Source organism: Bufo bufo, chromosome 7 (assembly GCF_905171765.1).
Source record: "Bufo bufo chromosome 7, aBufBuf1.1, whole genome shotgun sequence".
Taxonomy (NCBI): Eukaryota; Metazoa; Chordata; class Amphibia; order Anura; family Bufonidae; genus Bufo; species Bufo bufo.
Genome location: NC_053395.1, coordinates 226,727,007 through 226,746,247, shown reverse-complemented (window position 1 = coordinate 226,746,247; position 19,241 = coordinate 226,727,007). Strand labels below are relative to the sequence as shown.

Below are 19,241 nucleotides of genomic sequence, written 5' to 3'. Positions count from 1 at the left end.
CGGCCTTCTTACAAGACGTTTTCCCCACTGATTTTCCAGGCCTTTCTTTCTAACCTTCTGCCTATTAACTGAGATTGTAATGAAAAGAAAGAGTGAGTCTGTGAAGAAGACATCAGGAGAGAAGATAGAAGATATGAGGAGCCTAGAATCGCAATAAGTAGCAGCCTCTCTACCTCTATACCAGGCATCCTCAAACTGCAGCCCTCCAGCTGTTGCAAAACTACAACTCCCAGCATGCCCGAACAGCCTACAGCAGGGCATTGTGGGAGTTGTAGTTTTACAATAGCTGGAGGGCTGCAGTTTGAGGATGCCTGCTCAATACTATAGCTGCCCTGAGCTCTTATCTTCCTTTTCTCATACACTGCACGATATTCTAATTGTTGGAGCAGAAGTTTGTGCTCCAGAGCTGCATTCTGTACACCACTCGGTCATCTTAAATGCCATGGAAAGCTATCTTTAGTCACTTAGCCACCTGGAATGTCTGTCAGCAACCTTCTCCCATGCCCAAAGCTTTTTGGGTCTACCTTGCTTCCATCATACATAGGGAGAAATCATTTTTGCACTTTTGTGATAGAAATGTTCAGAAGAGCCCAGAGTCACTATGGAAGCGATGAATGCGAACCCCTTCCCTTTGGAAATGTTTTCTTCTTATGCACGTACACCGATATGTATGAATTATGGAGATGTACATGTAGGATTATAAGACGGTCCTCGCTTAGCAGTTAAATCGCCAGTTATTGTATGACTGGGGTCTCTTTAGGGGAGGTCGGAGACAGAAATCTCAGATGTTGGTTTGATCCCAAAAAACATAATACTGTCCCCGATCCGCTAATATGGCCGGTTCTAAACCCAGTGGTTTATGGTCCATTTTACAGGCCTGTTATAATGTCTCTGTCTTTCGAGGATTTCTCGTTCTCAGCCTCTGTCCCCTGCTGCATCCTGAAACTGACATCTGTTCTATCACCGACGGGGTTAAGTTTAAAGTTTTAGCTTTCTCCCTCACCTAATGAGCTTTCTTTCCTAATGACATGGCTCCCTGCCACGAGTGTACAGTGCAGCAGAGGCATTAAGGACTCAGAGACGTCTCTTATCTTTCTTGCTTGACTTTACTTCTAGCAGCTTCTGATATCTCCTGAAGAGAAGCTGAGCTGTTTATCAGACCTGTGCAGGAGCCGAGGGGAGGCAGGAGAGATGGGGAAGCAAGGCTGCAAGGGAGGAGGAAGAAGAAGAGGCATAGAGGAAGCATGCAGGGGAAGCAGAAAGATGAAGAAGCAAAGAGGAAACCCCTGAATAGACAGGAGGGGGGGGGGGGGGGGGGACAAGATGTGAGGATGAAGAAGCAGAAGAGAGGAAGAAGAAGAAGCAGCAAAGAGGGAGCTAGAGAAGAGATTAGGAAGGAGGAATGGAAGCAAAAGGGTGAAGAAGCAGAGAGGAAACATGAGTAGACAGGAGACAGCAGAAGAGGCAGGAGAGATGGGGATGAAAGAGCAGAAGAGAGGAGGAAGAAGACAAGAGGAAGCATGGGAATATAGGCAAAGGGATGAAGAAGCAGACTGGAAGCATGAGTATAGGGGAGGAAAGAGATAAGGGTTGGAAGTGGCAGAGAAGAAGCATGAGTATAGGGGAGGAAAGAGATAAGGGTATGCATTACAGGGGGGAAAGGAAGGGTTGGAATCAGCAGAGAAGAAGCATGAGTAGAGAGGAAGCAAGAGGACAGTGAAGGACAATCCAATGGGAAAGCAAAAGCGGAAGAGGGGAAGAAGAAGTAGAGGAGAAGCATGAGAAGATATAAGGAAAGTGGATAGGGAAGGCTCAATGTAATGGGAGGCAGCGGAAATGAGGAAACAATAGAGGAGGAAACAAAGAGGAAGCATGTGTAGAGAGGAGGCAGGAGGGGAGGCTTGAGATATGCGAATCGGGCCTTGAAGGGAAGAAAGACAGGAGCTAGTATAGCTAGGGAAACACGTCTGTAGGGGTGGAAGAAGCATACAGAAAGTATGAGGTAGTAGCAGAGAAGAGGCGGGAGAGATGGGAAAGCAGAAGAGGAAGGGAGGTAGGCGACCTGGGAAAACAAACGTAGAGCAGAGGATGAAGCAGAGAGGAAGCATGAATAGTGAGGAGGGAACAGAAGAGATGGGAAGCAAGTCTGAGGGGTATGAAGAAGAAGAGAGGAAGCATGAATAGAAATAGGGCAGAAGTGTAGAAGAGGTAGGAGCAAAGGGAAAGCAGACCAGGAAAAGAGGAGAGGCAGAATGGAGGAAAGGAAGGAGCAGAGGAAACCAGAAGGGAAGCAGTAGTGGAGAAATATAAAGGAGCAGGGATGCCAAGGTGGAGAGAAAGCAGAAGTGGGGGTGGGGGTGGGGATTCAGAAGCAGATAGGGATGGATCAGAGGTAGGAGTGGAGAGGACGCTTTATCTCTCTTACTGTGAGTTACTTTTGTTTGACTGTTCCCTTTTTCTTGTACTGGGGGGGGGGGGGGGGGGAGATCTTCAGCATTACAGTGTGTGCTTTCAGTCAGAAGTCCAGAATCCGTGTTTGGTTCAGGCAGAGCCCGACACTGACTCGGATACTCACTCAGCGCTGTGTATCCAATGTTTTCTTATTTGAGAGGCCCTATTACAAGCCAGAGTGGAGGGGAGACTGGAGAGGGTTGAGTAGTAGGAGAAGCCGAGGCGGAAATGTTCAGGTGAGAAGAGGGGACAGGAGTAAGAGGAATAAGGAAAGGAGGGAGGACAGGGTTGGAGAGAAGGCAAGAGCAGACGCAGGACAGGATGATGGTTAATGTTGAGCGAATTGAATGGTGTCTGAAAAAAAAAATTATACTTGTCTTATCCACTTTGCGGAGAGGCCGTCTGCTGCGTCTTGGTTGAAGAAAGCCTGCGGCAAGAGTGAAGACATCACCACGTGATCACGCTGGCCCCGCGCGCTGACATCGTCAGGGAGAGGACGGCCTCCCCGAGATCAAGTAGATAAAGTATAATTTTTTTAAACCCCAGATTAACCCCCCAAGCACACGAATGTGAGTCTCAGATGCCAAAAGAAGCACTCAACGTGGCATCTGAGGGGTTAAATGACGGGGCAGCGTGATCGCTGTTCCCCATCATTGCACCCTCTCCATACAACAAAAAGTGATTTGTGACTAAGTCATTTGTAACCAACCAAATTCCTTGATGAAGTTCCACGAAACTGCAGAATTGAAAACTTCGCTCGTCACTAATGACGGTAATAAAGGCAACGTGCCGCTAGGTTTGGGGACACTAAACCACTGACATGTTATACAACTGGGGATTAGAGTTCCAAACGTGTCTACATCAAAACCATCCATTTCTGGATTGTGTAATAAAATAACAAGTCGCCAGTGGCATCGGGTGCATGCGCTTTGAACATATAAAGCTCAAGACAGTACACCAAACTTCTCTGCGCATGTGCTCCATAATCCATGGTACACATTAGCTACCCATACACAGGGGAAGTTATTGGGCACTATACATGTATTTATGCCAGCAGGGGTGGATTAAGTGCATGATAGGCCCGGGGCTGTCTACCCAACTCGGGCCCCTGTATTTTAGTTTATTTTTATTTGTATGAAGAGGCTGCGGTGCTTCGTGAGCGCCACAGTCTCTTCCTAGGGCATATGACATCTTCAGACTGAAAAAAAATACCCCAAATTACTAGCGTTGAGCGAGCATGCTTCAGTCAGTGTATTTAAATCTAACTTAGCCTCTATTTCTATGCAGGAGATGACTGTACAGTGAGGGAATCCCTCAGTGTGAGTCCGCGGCTTAGGAGTCCCTGCTCTGACTCCATATATAGCTATGTCTATACATGGAGTCAGTGCTTGGGGACACCCCACTGTATTTAAATCTAATTTAGCCTCTATTTCAGAAAAGTTTCTGCCAGGATTTGAACTCATGACCTTTTGCATTAGAGGCAAGGCACTTAACCACTCAGCTATAATTGCTGCATAGCCAGTTACTTTAAAAAAATAAAATATTAAAAATACATATATATTTACAGCTACCAGAGAGGGAAGGAGACTGCTTGGTGTGATGTGTTGCAGGGGGAGCGAAAGACATATAAATCACATGCATTTTGGGAGATTTTGGCAGAAAAAAGAGAAATACGTCATCTGACACTGCCCAAGGGCCATCCCACAATAGCACAGATCAGCAGTGATGCTGAAGTGGACATCAAGAAAACCGAAAGATGGAGATTAGTATAATTAGGTGTAAAAAGTGGAATTCAGTTTCAGATAGTGGTTGAAAGCCTTTTGAGATTTTTTTTAAAATTAACTTGATTCATAGGATAACTGCGTTATACAGATTACTGATCACTAAGGACACTGTTACATTGGATACAATAATCTCCCCTTTGGCCTCTAGAGGCGCTGTTACAGTTGACGCTAGCGGTAAAGGTCGTCTCTAAGAGTATGTTCTTTCACTGTTGTCCTGATCTTGGGGACCACAGTGATATTCATTGTAGTGTTTTATAGACAACAGTTGAGAGATAGATGAGGAATTTTTAGACATAGGGATCTGTGTGAAAAGCTCTTATACAGGCCATACCTCTATAATTGGGAGCAATCAAGGTGACCCCAAGGAATCCTCTCAGTGAGCAGAATCCCGTCCCATTTCCTGCGTACAGCGAGCAGACTCCGGCTGATGTGGACATTCCTCTTATTGCTAATGGACTGAGATGAAAGCTGCTGGGAGTTTATTTGCCTTGCAGCTGATTCACTCTGCTTGAAATGACTGTATGGTACGGGCTGTGCAGGGTACAATAGAATTCGGGGTGCATTACAACTATATAATATTCTGTGTACGGTAGCAGAGAAATGATAGAGACGTGACCAGCGCATGACCGGGGTTCATATGACGTCTTCATCCCTCTCATGGGACCACTGATGATTTGTTCTAACATCTCTCTCGATCTTTGCTGCATTGTGTGAACCAGAAATCTAGTCTATATTACCTTAATATCCTGCCTGACACCCAGAAATTAAATTAAAAGGCTCATCTAGACATCAGTAAATAAAGCATTTTTACAATATTATGAAAAGTTCTGAAACATTTCTATAAAGTTGATTCAATGTTTCACCATTTCAAAATTATTGCTTGCTGTCAGTAATTGAAATACTAAAGGGATTTTCTGGATGTCCAATATTTATGGCCTATCCTCAGAATATGTCATCAATATCTGATTGGTGGGAGTCCGACTACTGAAAAACACAATGCAACATCACCCAGCAAACATGCAATATATATTATAAACTAATGCTATATTCACCATATAAAATGAATGACGTACTCAGCAAATACTTTATAATAAAATTAATTTGTGCCCACTAGTGTTTGGCGAGCATGCTTGGCCGAACAGTAAGGGATAGGGAAGTGGCTGTGCTGCTGATGGTGCACGCAGAGGCCGTGGCCCTGGGCGCGGTGGAACTGTGCCTGCTGCCAGAGCACAAGAAACACACTCATACACGATACCTAGCTTCATGCCCCAGTTTGCAGGGCTGCGCAGGACACCACTCTCCAAGTCAGACCAGTGGTCGGTTGGATTGCAGCAGATAATGCTTCCAGTCGGTTAAGCATCACCCTGTCTTCCACCAAGTCCAGTCTCAGTAGCCAAGAGTCTGGTCAACAGAATCCTCACCCAGATCCTCCTTCCTCCCAGGTGGTGGACGATGAAGTCACTGACCCAACCTGGGAATGTGGCAAGCCAAGCGAGGACAGCAGTACAGAGGGGGAGGGATCCGCAGCACCGCAACAGGCTGGAAGAGGCAGTGGGGTGGCAAAAGGGAGAAGGCGGGCCACACCAAACAGGCCCTTTAACTGTTTCCCGGAGCACCCCCTTGCAGCAATCTCCTTTGGAAAGGGGTAGGTGTTCCGTAGTCTGGCGCTTTTTTGAGGAAAGTGCGGACGATAAAAGAATTGTCATTTGCAACCTGTGCTGTACCAAAATGAGCAGGGGCGTGAACACTAGCAACCTCACCACCACCAGCATGATCCGCCAGATGGCATCAAAGCACCCAAATAGGTGTGCCGAACGCCTGGGTCCACAACCAGTGTCTGCGGGTCACACCACTGCCTCCTCTTCCCCTGTGTTACGTGCTGGCCAATCCCCTGTCCAAGATGCAGGCCCGGATGCCTCCCGCCCTGCATCTGGACATTCGCAAGCACCATCAGCTAGCACATCCACTTCTGTATCCCAGCGCAGCGTACAGCGCAGCGTACAGATGTCCATACCCCAGGCTTTTGAACGAAAGCACAAATACCCAGCCACCCACCCACAGACCATAGCACTAAATGCGCAGCTTTCCAAATTGCTGGCCCTTTTGGACACTAAGGCTTTCTGTAGCCTGATGGCGGCGGCCGTCCCTTGTTGCTCAGTCCCCAGCCGCCATTATTTTTCCCTGTGTGCCGTCCCCGCCTTACACCAGCATGTGTCCCGTAACATCACCCGCGCCCTGACCAATGCAGTTATTGGGAACGTCCACTTAACGACTGACACATGGTCACAAGTGCTTTTGGCCAGGGACCCTATATTTCCCTGACGGCACACTGGGTGAACGTTGTGGAGCGAGTCGTACCCTGGGATGGCACAGGTGCTACCGACGCCAAGGATTGCGGGCCCTACTTCCAACAGGATTTATGCCACTACCTACATTAGTGGCTGCAACCCCCACCCCTTCTCCTCCTCCTCCATTTCCACCTCTGAATTCTCATCTTGCAGCACCAGTCAGCCATCAGTCAGTAGCTGGAAGCAGTGTAGCACTGCAGTGGGGAAGCGGCAACAGGCCGCGCTTAAACTGATCTGCTTAGGTGACAAGCAGCACACCGCCGCAGAGCTGTGGCAGGGGATAAGAGACCAGACTGAGCTGTGGTTCTCGCCACTCAACCTACAACGAGGCATGGTTGTGTCTGATAATGGCCGTAACTTGGTGGTGGCTTTGAAGCTCGGCAAGCTCACACACATCCCATGCCTACCCCACGTCTTAAACTTAGTGGTTCAGCGGTTTCTCAAAACCTACCCCAATTTGCCTGAGCTACTAGTGAAGGTGTGCCGCGTGTGTGCCCATTTCCAAAAGTCACCGACAGCTTCAGCCGGTCTGTCAATGTTGCAGCAGCGCTTACAATTGCCAGCTCACCGACTGTTGTGCGACGTAAACACGCGTTGGAACTCCACGTTCCACATGTTGGCCAGGCTTTGTGAGCAGCAGAGGGCAGTAGTGGAATACCAGCTGCAACATGGTCGTCACCTTTCCAGTCAGCTTCCGCTCTTCACATGTAATGAGTGGGCATGGATGTCTGACCTCTGTGAGGTTTTACGCAACTTTGAGGAATCAACACAAATGGTGAGCGGCGATAACGCTATTATCAGCGTCACCATCCCACTTCTGTGTCTACTGAAACGCTCGCTGCTCACAATTAAGGTGGACGCTTTGCATGTGGAAGAGGTGGAAATGGGGGAAGACAGTACACAGGGTGATAGCCACACCACCCTCCGTTCGTCTTCTTAGCGAGAATTGGATGATCATGATGAGGAGGAGCAGGAGACGGTTGACTCCGCTACCGAGGGTAGTACCCATAGCAGGTTTATTCCATCTGTTCAGCGTGGATGGGCCGAAGAGGAGGAAGAGGATGAGGAGATTGAGAGTCATCCTTCTGATGAGGACAGTGAAGTCTTGTCTGTTGAGACTCTGGCACACATGGCTGACTTTATGTTAGGCTGCCTTTCCCGTGACCCTCGCGTTATACGAATTTTGGCCAACACGATTATTGGTTATTCCTCCTTCTCGACCCACACTACATAGAGAACTTCTCATCTCTCATTCCTGTGGTGGAGAGGACTAGCAAAATGGTGCAATACCAGAAGGTCCTTGTGGAAAAATTGCTCCAAAAATTTCCAGCTGACAACGCTGGCGGCAGAGTCCGGACTTCCTTGGGCAACCGAGGAGGAGAGACGAGGGGAACACACAGCAGTTCCAACAGAGGCAGGGCAAGACTCTCCAAGGCCTGGGACAGTTTCATGACACCCCGCCAGCACCCTCACCCTGATGCGCGGCCTAGTGTCACAAGGAGGGAAAAGCTTTGGAAGATGGTGAAGGAGTACGTAGCAGACCGTGTCAGCGTCCTCAATGATCCCTCTGTGCCTTACAACTACTGGGTGTCCAAGCTGGACACGTGGCACGAACTGGCGCTCTACGCCTTGGAGGTGCTGGCCTGCCCTGCCGCCAGCGTTTTGTCAGAGCGGGTATTTAGTGCTGCTGGGGGCATAATAACTGATAAGCGCATCCGCCTGTCAACTGAAAATGCTGACAGGTGGATTCTTATCAAAATGAACAAGGCCTGGATTACCCCTGACTTCTCTTCTCCACCAGAGGAAAGCGGCCGAACATAAAGGCACTTTAAATGTGGCTTTTATGGTGTATTGAATACACTGTATGCCCACCACAAAAAAGGTATATGGTTCAATCTCCTTTTTCGTGTCCTCCTCCTCCATCATATCAACATGCTTATTAGTCTGCCCTCGCTCCTAATGTTTTAGAGGGTCAGCTCAGAAGCAGGCTATCAATCATAATTTTTCAAGGGTGTGTATGATGCCCTCCATTATGTGTAATAAAGGGTGTATTGTAGTGCCGGTTCTTTGTAATTTTTGGCAGCCTTTTCCCTTAGTGCATAGGCTTTATGAGTGTAGGAGTCCCACTACCTGAACAATTGTACCACAATGTGAATGAGGCCCTCCTTTATGTGATATACAGGCTGTATCGGAGTGCCTCTTCCTTGTAATTTTTGGCAGCACTTGCACTTTATATAAAAATAAATATACAGGAAAGAATGTTTCCTAAGAATTTTTTCTTGTCAGTCTGTAAAAGTGGCGTACTACTCGGACAACATCATTCGCAGCAGCGACCTGGGAGTCCAAGATGCATCCAGACATCCTCCCCATGCTGTTCCTGAACCATTTCAGTGGTGTTTCCATCAATTTCTGACCATTTCCTATGAATCAGACAACCAGTCCCCTCATCAGAGCAGAAGGTGCCTGGTTTAATGCTCGGGTTCTCCCATTGCTCCTATGTGCAAGAATATAACTACTATAATACTGCTCCTATGTACAAGAATATAACTACTATAATACTGCCTCCTATGTACAAGAATATAACTACTATAATACTGCCTCCTATGTACAAGAATATAACTACTATAATACTGCCTCCTATGTACAAGAATATAACTACTATAATACTGCTCATATGTACAAGAATATAACTACTATAATACTGCTCCTATGTACAAGAATATAACTACTATAATACTGCTCCTATGTACAAGAATATAACTACTATAATACTGCTCCTATGTACAAGAATATAACTACTATAATACTCCCCCCTATGTACAAGAATATAACTACTATAATACTGCTCCTATGTACAAGAATATAACTACTATAATACTGCTCCTATGTATAAGAATATAACTACTATAATACTGCCTCCTATGTACAAGAATATAACTACTATAATACTGCCTCCTATGTACAAGAATATAACTACTATAATACTGCTCCTATGTATAAGAATATAACTACTATAATACTGCCTCCTATGTACAAGAATAGAACTACTATAATACTGCTCCTATGTACAAGAATATTATGTTAGTTAAAAGGGTTTTCCAACATTTTACAACTGATGACCTATCCTAAGGCTAGGCCATCGGTATTTGATCAGTGGGGGTCCAACACCCGAGACCTCCACCGTTCAACAGTTTGAGAAGACACTGCGCTCCTGTGAGCACCGCTGCCTTCTTCCAGCTTACCAAGCACAGCGCCGTACATTTTATAGTGGTTAAGCTTGGTATTGTGCTCAGCCTTATTCACTTCTATGGGGCTGGTGTGCACGTGTCGTCACTGGCCTAGGGAAAGCTGTGAGAACGCTGTGGTGCTCACAGCAATGTCAGTGCCTTCTCAAAAAGCTGATCGTGGGGATCTCAGGTGTCAGACCCCCACCGATCAGATACTGATGACTTACCCAAAGGATAGCAGTTAAATCTCAAAAAAAAACCTTTAGGAATTTACTTGAAGGACAATTACATTGGGTGAGGATTCTTTCACATCAGGTTATGTGGATACACTTGGATATTCTTATATCTGTACATTGTAATTACTTTTGGATGATGAGGATTTTACATTAATGACTTGTAGAGACTTCACTATAAATATAATGTTATGATTAGAATGTTCAATATTTTACATTTGGGACAGAATTTGATTCCTTTTATGTAAATAAAGCTTTAAACAAGGAAACTAATAAAGTGTAATCACAATGAAAATGTATTATTGGAAGTAGATGATCACTTTCCTCCAGAGTGACAGTATTTTGCTGAAACCATCTGTAGCACGAAGGTTCACGCTGCCCGCGCCACCACCTGCTGCCAATCACTTGTCACCCACGGCGCAGTCAGAGCCAAGAGACAAGTTATTTATCTTGCAGCTATTTTTGGCGCCTTGAAAAATACAGTTTTGTCATGTTTTTGGCATGAGGCTTTTTTTGGCAGTCCCCGACTCGCTTCTGTCTTCCAGCTTCTTGTGACACTGAGAGCAGATTCTTCTTCTTATTATTAATCATGGAGACCCTCAGACACTCATAAAATTAAACCAATAAAATTATATATATATATTTTTTAATACATTTCAAAACCGCCATCAATACTTTACATTACATGGAATGAATGCTTTACTAGCAATTTCTAAGAAGAGAAGATAGATTTATTTAAACTTATTCATGGTTCCCAGTGAATCGGAAGAATTCACATTTGAGAGACAATTCACTTATCTCTCTTGCTTATTCTGGAGATCTTATAGTAATTGCTGGCCTGAGGCGGAGCGCCTCCTATAACCATGGCTGATGCTTCTGCTGTGTTTTACTTTTCTGCGTAATATAATATCAGGCACGCTGGGGCAGATTTACTAAGACGGACATTTCCTATACCATTTTTAGTCTAAGCCTCGCAGGAGTAAGATGCGCCAAATTTGATAAGAGGCCTTTTCATAAAATTGGTGCATCTTCTGTTAGTTCATGTACTAGAAAACTAAATTTGGATTTGAGGTGGTATAGATTTCAGCTATAATATAGACCAGTTACTTGTGTAAATCATAGGAAATCTACCATAATGGACCCTGGCTCTACCTCTAAGCCCTACCTACTTTTTTTTTACATTTTTCAAAAGTGTAAAAAGTCACAAAAATAAAATGCTATTTTGACATGCACCACAATTTGCAACTTTTTTTGTCATAAATTTGCCATATATCTTATGATAAATCTTACCCGATAATACGTTGCGACAATTAACTGCAATATAGAGTACAAAATTGCATAATAATAACAAGTGCTACACTATAAGTGCGAGATACTTGGCAAATCGTTTTGTACAAAATTATTTGAGCCCGTCTGCCGAGCGTCAAGGCGATCTCTGTTAGACGGGTTCCTACGCTAAATTCTACCTGTTATGTGCCATGACGGCTACCATACACTTCAGGGAGTGAGGTTCCACATACCTACGATAATTTTACCTGTTAGGTGCCATGACGGGTCAGGACCCTGACCACCCTGTCTGTCCTATAGGCTGATTTTAATTAGTGTTAGTACATAGTCAGGCCTGCTCCCCTTCACTCACTGAAGCCATGGCACCAGGAGTGGGATAGTTTGTGGACTCTCACTGCAGTCCTTGGTAGCCATTTGGCGCCGGTGATGTCGTGGAGTGGGCCTGCTGTGTAACCTACACTCCCTGAAGTATATGGTAGCCGTCATGGCACCTAACAGGTAAAATTATCGTAGGTATGTGGAACCTCACTCCCTGAAGTGTATGGTAGCCGTCATGGCACCTAACAGGTAGAATTTAGCGTAGGAACCCGTCTAACAGAGATCGCCTTGACGCTCGGCAGACGGGCTCAAATAATTTTGTACAAAACGATTTGCCAAGTATCTCGCACTTATAGTGTAGCACTTGTTATTATTATGCAATTTTGTACTCTATATTGCAGTTAATTGTCGCATTGCATGTTTCTGTCTTTCAATGTTGTTCCCTGCCTTAGCAATGTGCTTCTGCGGTTTGGTATGTGCTGACTGACCCAAATTTCAGAAATGCACTGGGTGACAACTAAATGTTAGTGCAGCGTATTCTGCTGTTGCCCCTGAATCTCCGCTAGGCCGCTTTCTGTATGTTATAAAGGATATATTTTCTGCTTCTTGCAGTGGACTGTAGTTTGCACATTGCCTGCGACATGCTGCATGGCCGAATATTGCGTGTGCTTGAGTGAGTGTATTTAAATCTAATTTAGCCTCTATTTCTGAAAAGTTTCTGGTGGGATTCGAACTCACAACCTTCTACATTACAGCCAAGAATGTTAACCAGTACACTATAGAGCTTATAAAAAAAAATAAAAAAATATGAGACTTCTGTTGTATAGGGATACTTACTAGTTGTAAGTATTCCTATACAAAGTCTCATATATATATATCTATATATATATCTATATATATATATATATATATATATATATATATATATATATATATATATATATATATCTATCTTTTTTATAGCTGTCCATGCAGCTCTATAGTGTAGTGGTTAAGATTCTTGGCTGTAATGTAGAAGGTTGTGAGTTCAAATCCCACCAGAAACTTTTCAGAAATTGAGGCTAAATTAGATTTAAATACACTGGGTTTCCCAAAGCACTGACTCCATATATGGACATAGCTATATATGGAGTCAGAGCAGGGACTCCTAAGCCGCACTAGAGTCCCGACACCCTCCCCTCTTCAGAGCAGGGGGTGCCTGGTTTATTGCTTGAGTTCTCCCATTGACTTCCATTGTGCTCTGTAGAGCACCCGAGCATCGGGAAGTGTTCTACTTGAGCACCAGAGCACTTTGGTGCTTGATCAACACTACTTGGCATCCAACTTACAATTTGGAATGATCTACAATACATATCTTACGCTTCTGATGCCTAGGAACGGGTAACACCTCTCCATGGGATATCTGTGCAAGGTAACATGGCAGTTACTGCGACTGTGGTTTCTGCAGATTTCATGCAGATTCCCATTTGCAAGAGAAATGGAATATCCCGATAACCTTATAGATATGCAGAATCCAGAGGTAGAAAATCAGAACAATGGCCATAAAACAGCTACTTCTCTTTTACTGATCATATTTTATACTTATTGTCGCAGCCAGAGCAGCATTCATAATTCTGACATTCCCTGGAGTTGGTAGTCTGCATGCCTTTTCATCTTCTGGCGCATCATGCTGGTTCGGTCTCTGTGTATATTTTTCTTTACGTTGGTGCATTATGGGAGTGTTCACATTATATAATGTACAACAGCTGGAAGTGCTGGAAATGGATCACCCACAATGCACTGCACAAGTCATCCTAGATGAGAACTGTCTCTGCTCCTGGGAATGACTGTGCAGCAGCTTATTAGTAATTTGTATTTGTCTTTTAGGTATTTGTTATTTCTTTTGTAGATGAAAAATGTATATGTGTGTGTGTGTATATATATATATATATATATATATATATATATACAGTACAGACCAAAAGTTTGGACACCTTCTCATTCAAAGAGTTTTCTTTATTTTTATGACTATGAAGGCATCAAAACTATGAATTAACACATGTGGAATTATATACATAACAAACAAGTGTGAAACAACTGAAAATATGTCATATTCTAGGTTCTTCAAAGTAGCCACCTTTTGCTTTGATTACTGCTTTGCACACTCTTGGCATTCTCTTGATGAGCTTCAAGAGGTAGTCCCCTGAAATGGTCTTCCAACAGTCTTGAAGGAGTTCCCAGAAATGCTTAGCACTTGTTGGCCCTTTTGCCTTCACTCTGCGGTCCAGCTCACCCCAAACCATCTCGATTGGGTTCAGGTCCGGTGACTGTGGAGGCCAGGTCATCTGGCGCAGCACCCCATCACTCTCCTTCATGGTCAAATAACCCTTACTTTTAAAGTTTTCCCAATTTTTCGGCTGACTGACCTTCATTTCTTAAAGTAATGATGGCCACTCGTTTTTCTTTACTTAGCTGCTTTTTTCTTGCTATAATACAAATTCTAACATTCTATTCAGTAGGACTATCAGCTGTGTATCCACCTGACTTCTCCTCAACGCCACTGATGGTCCCAACCCCATTTATAAGGCAAGAAATCCCACTTATTAAACCTGACAGGGCACACCTGTGAAGTGAAAACCATTTCAGGGGACTACCTCTTGAAGCTCATCAAGAGAATGCCAAGAGTGTGCAAAGCAGTAATCAAAGCAAAAGGTGGCTACTTTGAAGAACCTAGAATATGACATATTTTCAGTTGTTTCACACTTGTTTGTTATGTATATAATTCCACATGTGTTAATTCATAGTTTTGATGCCTTCATAGTCATGAAAATAAAGAAAACTCTTTGAATGATAAGGTGTGTCCAAACTTTTGGTCTGTACTGTATATATATATAACTACGTCCCCCCCTCCACCCCACGAGCACTGATATCTACCAGGAAGACGGCACAATAAATAACCTTCTCCTCCATTCTAATGTGTTCACAGCTCCAGGAACCACCATCAGCGGAACAGATGCCGCCATCATTGGGGGTAAGACAGACGCCTCTCCTCTAATAGCTGCAGCATGGCAGGTGCAACCACCACCTGATGCAGGAGTCCAATTACACAGATCAGAGGTCATATATTCCAGGAACGTATGAGAAAGGAAAGTTGTCAGATAAGATGAACTCTTGCTAAATGTACAGCTGGTGATATATGGGACATTTTTTCATCCCGGTCTCACCAACTTGCTGATACTTTTCACTATTAAAGGGCATCTGTCAGCAGTTTTGTCCCTATGACAAAAAATGACCTGTTACATGTTCACTTGGCAGCTGAAGGCATCTGTGTTAGTCTCATCTTCATATGTGTCCACATTGCTGATAAAAATGAAGTTTTAATATATGCAAATGAGCCTCTAGGAGCAACCATTACACCGAGAGGCTCAGCTCTCTCTGCAACTGCTGCTCCCTCTGTACTTTGATTGACAGGACCAGGCAGTGAGAACAACATAATGCCCATCCCTGTCAATAAAACTAGAGAGGGTGCAGCAGTTGCAGAGAGAGCTGAGCCTCTCGGTGTAATGGTAACGCCCTTGTTGCTCCTAGAGGCTCATTTGCATATAATGACACATCATATTTCTCAGCAATGTGGGCACATATGAACATGGGACCAACACAGGTGCCTCCAGGGGCCAACTGCACATGTAACAGGTCAGCCAGTGTCATAGGGACAAAACTGCTGACAGATGCCCTTTAAAGATGTTGTTATATTTTTCATATTTCACAGCTCAAAAAATGTAAGGGCATTACAACCTCTTGAAATCAAATAAGCAGAAATCTTTTTTTTTTTTTTTATAAATATACTGCCATTCTTGTGCTGCCAGTCACCAGGGCCCTGCACCTGAAGAGGCTGACAGATTGAATGCTGGGCACAGTGTCAAGACGCTGGTAGTTACTGGCCCCCTGCTCCTGCCAGTCTGGTCCAATAGCCTAGGACAGTGGTTTAATATGCGGGTGACAAGCTTAGTGGAAGTCCATCACCCCTCACCCTGGTGCTGCTGGGTTTATTATGTTTTGAACCAGTGGCCAAACTTATGTCACATTGTATCCCAAAAATGTATCATGCTTTATATTATATATACATAATGGGATACAAAATATTCATCACGTCCAGGATTTTATATTACACTGCATTACATTATGAGGTCAATTTGTACCCTACTACAGTCTATGTAATGCATTAGATTCTACAATCTATTCTAATTCTATTGTACTATACGTAATGTAACAATATATCACATTACATTCTATTTTATTACAGTCTAATGTTACATTTATCATTTATTAAATTAAAAACATTACTTTGCATCTTAAGTAGTATTTTTAAATCTTACATCATTCTATACTATGTTACATTTCATTTACCGTAAAATATAGATTCTATTATAATACTTTAAATTATTCTGTTACATTGTTACTATAGTTTATATTGTTTTCTATTACAGTGCATTAAAATGACATATTATTCTATATTACAGTATATTGTACATTGTTATGAGATTCTATTAGGTCAAATGATATTGCATTGTAGTTGTTAACATTAAATTATACCGCAGCTTATTACATTTTGTGTATTAAGACTACAGTGTGTTACATTAAAGTAATTTACTGTATATGATGTCATGTTATATATTATCACCTAACATTATATAATATTACATTGCTGATGTTACATTATATTAAAATGTAATGTCCTTATATTGTATATTAATATATCTCATTTTGCTATTTTAGATATTACATTAGATTATGATACATTGTTGCAGTATATTATATCAGCATCACTGCACCTGGAAATTGATTTGCACCAGAATTTATGGCGCACACTTGCTGTTCCACAGATATGAAGTTCAGCACCACAAAAATGGCGCAGGCACAATACCCTGGTGTAGAATAAACCTGTCTTAACATATCTGCCACATTGTATTTTTTACCTTATATAATTGTTACATTTTGATATATCATATTACGTTATTTAGTATTTTTAATGTTTGTCTTGCATTTTATACTTTTATCAACTTGGATATTGTCTTTCTAGGGACTGTGGCTGCTGTGGTCGTGGTGGTTATTATTCTATTGATAATTTTTCTCCAGTACCTGTACCGACACAAGGGCACGTACCACACCAACGAGGACAAAGGCTCGGAATTTGCAGAACACTCTGAAGCTGCTCTGAAAAGTGACCCCTCCTTGCAGGAGGCAGTAGATGAGTCAAAAAAGGAATATTTTATCTGACCGCCAGGGTCATTGTGCCGCTTCACTAACAACGGCCTTTAAAGGGTGTTTACACTGCGGCGCTGTGTAACGAGGGCGCCATTCTTGAGATATATGTACAAATAGATACTTTATGTCTCCGGGGGATCATTACTGATGCTATGGATTATGTGCTGGAAAATCTGTTCTCGACACTTGGATCATCCATCTACAAGGCTGAGTGGCCATGGAGGTGTTCACCATGGAGATTTTGGGTACAAGGTCCAGGAAGTTAATGAAGCGTTAACACTCAGGACCTGCTCTTAATGGCCACATTCAAAGCTGCATCAATTCCACTTGTTAATAGAGAAAAATAGAGAAACATCATCACTACACCTGGAACCTGCACTGACACGTCTTCATGAGATCTCCTGCTGCTTGTTGTCACAGATACGTCTATGATGGACCATATGATGGTGCAGAACAGAAGACAGAAACATGGGGACACCACAGGGAATAGCTGCTTTTGTTGTGTTTTTTAACAAATACCACTAATGTGTCTGCTAACCTTTTAATTACCATTGACATTTGCTGTTTATAGATATAGAATTCATCTACATAATCAGTTCAGCCACTTTCTAAATTCTTACATTACTTATCCTTTACTGATCCTGAGTTACATCCTGTATTATACTCCAGAGCTGCACTCACTATTCTGCTGGTGCAGTCACTGTGTACATACATTACTTATCCTCTACTGATCCTGAGTTACATCCTGTATTATACTCCAGAGCTGCACTCACTATTCTGCTGGTGCAGTCACTGTGTACAGACATTACTTATCCTGTACTGATCCTGAGTTACATCCTGTATTATACTCCAGAGCTGCACTCACTATTCTGCTGCTGCAGTCACTGTGTACATACATTACTTATCCTGTACTGATACTGAGTTACATCCTGTATTATACTCCAGAGCTGCACTCACTATTTTGCTGGTGCAGTCACTGTGTACATACATTACTTATCCTGTACTGATCCTGAGTTACATCCTGTATTATACTCCAGAGCTGCACTCACTATTCTGCTGGTGCAGTCACTGTGTACATACATTACTTATCCTGTACTGATCCTGAGTTACATCCTGTATTATACTCCAGAGCTGCACTCACTATTCTGCTGGGGCAGTCATGTAACACAGTGACTGCACCAGCAGAATAGTGAGTGCAGCTCTGGAATATAATACAGGATGTAACTGAGGATCAGTACAGGATAAGTAATGTAATGTACACAGTGACTGCACCAGCAGAATAGTGAGTGCAGCTCTGGAGTATAATACAGGATGTAACTCAGGATCAGTACAGGATAAGTAATGTATGTACACAGTGACTGCACCAGCAGAATAGTGAGTGCAGCTCTGGAGTATAATACAGGATGTAACTCAGGATCAGTACAGGATAAGTAATGTAATGTACACAGTGACTGCACCAGCAGAATAGTGAGTGCAGCTCTGGAATATAATACAGGATGTAACTCAGGATCAGTACAGCATAAGTAATGTATGTACACAGTATCTGCACCAGCAGAATAGTGAGTGCAGCTCTGGAGTATAATACAGGATGTAACTCAGGATCAGTACAGGATAAGTAATGTATGTACACAGTGACTGCACCAGCAGAATAGTGAGTGCAGCTCTGGAGTATAATACAGGATGTTACCCAGGATCAGTACAGGATAAGTAATGTAAGGTATGTACAAATCTGCTGACAGATGCCTTTTAACACTCTATACAACTACTCACATTACAGGGCAGACACAATGTATAATCCATTCCAGATGCTGGTTTGTTTTAAAAGATAGGATTAACTCTATATGGGTTAATGCAAATTTTACATCTAGGAAGTTGTTTTTTTTATGTTAAGGCATAGCTCTGAATTTACAGTACGTATTACATTGGAAATCACTAGCAACCTTACTATCTTAGGGAAGTGCAATAAGAGCAGTTTCCCAATATATTATTATCAAGGCTGCAGTTGGAATTGTCAGGTGCCATGTTCATTGCATTGTAGTAAAACAAGAGATTCCTAAAATAACTGTTCTGAGATTAAGATGGTTAATGGTTATATTTTGGAAATTGACATTTAGTAATTGTTAGTTTAGCAAATCTTATAACCATTTAATAGGAATGGAAATGAAAGCCTCATCTTAAAGCAGACAGTGTCGTCCTAACGGAGCGTCTGCAGGGAGCCAAAAATCCCTGAGGATGCAGTGAGGTTGGGCCAGAAAAACAGGAAAATCATATTCCTTGTTTCAGAAAGTTAAATTTTTTCAGATTATCTAATGTAAGTAATTCTTCTAACTCTAATATATTAAGGAATTG

General features: G+C 43.0%; 1 protein-coding gene across 1 annotated transcript in view; it reads left to right on the top strand.

Moving 5' to 3' along the window:
* Positions 1-17,499, top strand: part of GYPC (glycophorin C (Gerbich blood group)) — a 37,205-nt gene extending 19,706 nt beyond the window's left edge. Inside the window, exons 3-4 of the mRNA XM_040439944.1 lie at positions 14,614-14,658; positions 16,708-17,499. Coding sequence (XP_040295878.1) covers positions 14,614-14,658; positions 16,708-16,904 — 242 coding nt within the window. The 3' untranslated portion in view covers positions 16,905-17,499. The remainder of the gene's footprint in view (positions 1-14,613; positions 14,659-16,707) is intronic.
* The last annotated feature ends 1,742 nt before the right edge of the window (positions 17,500-19,241 follow it).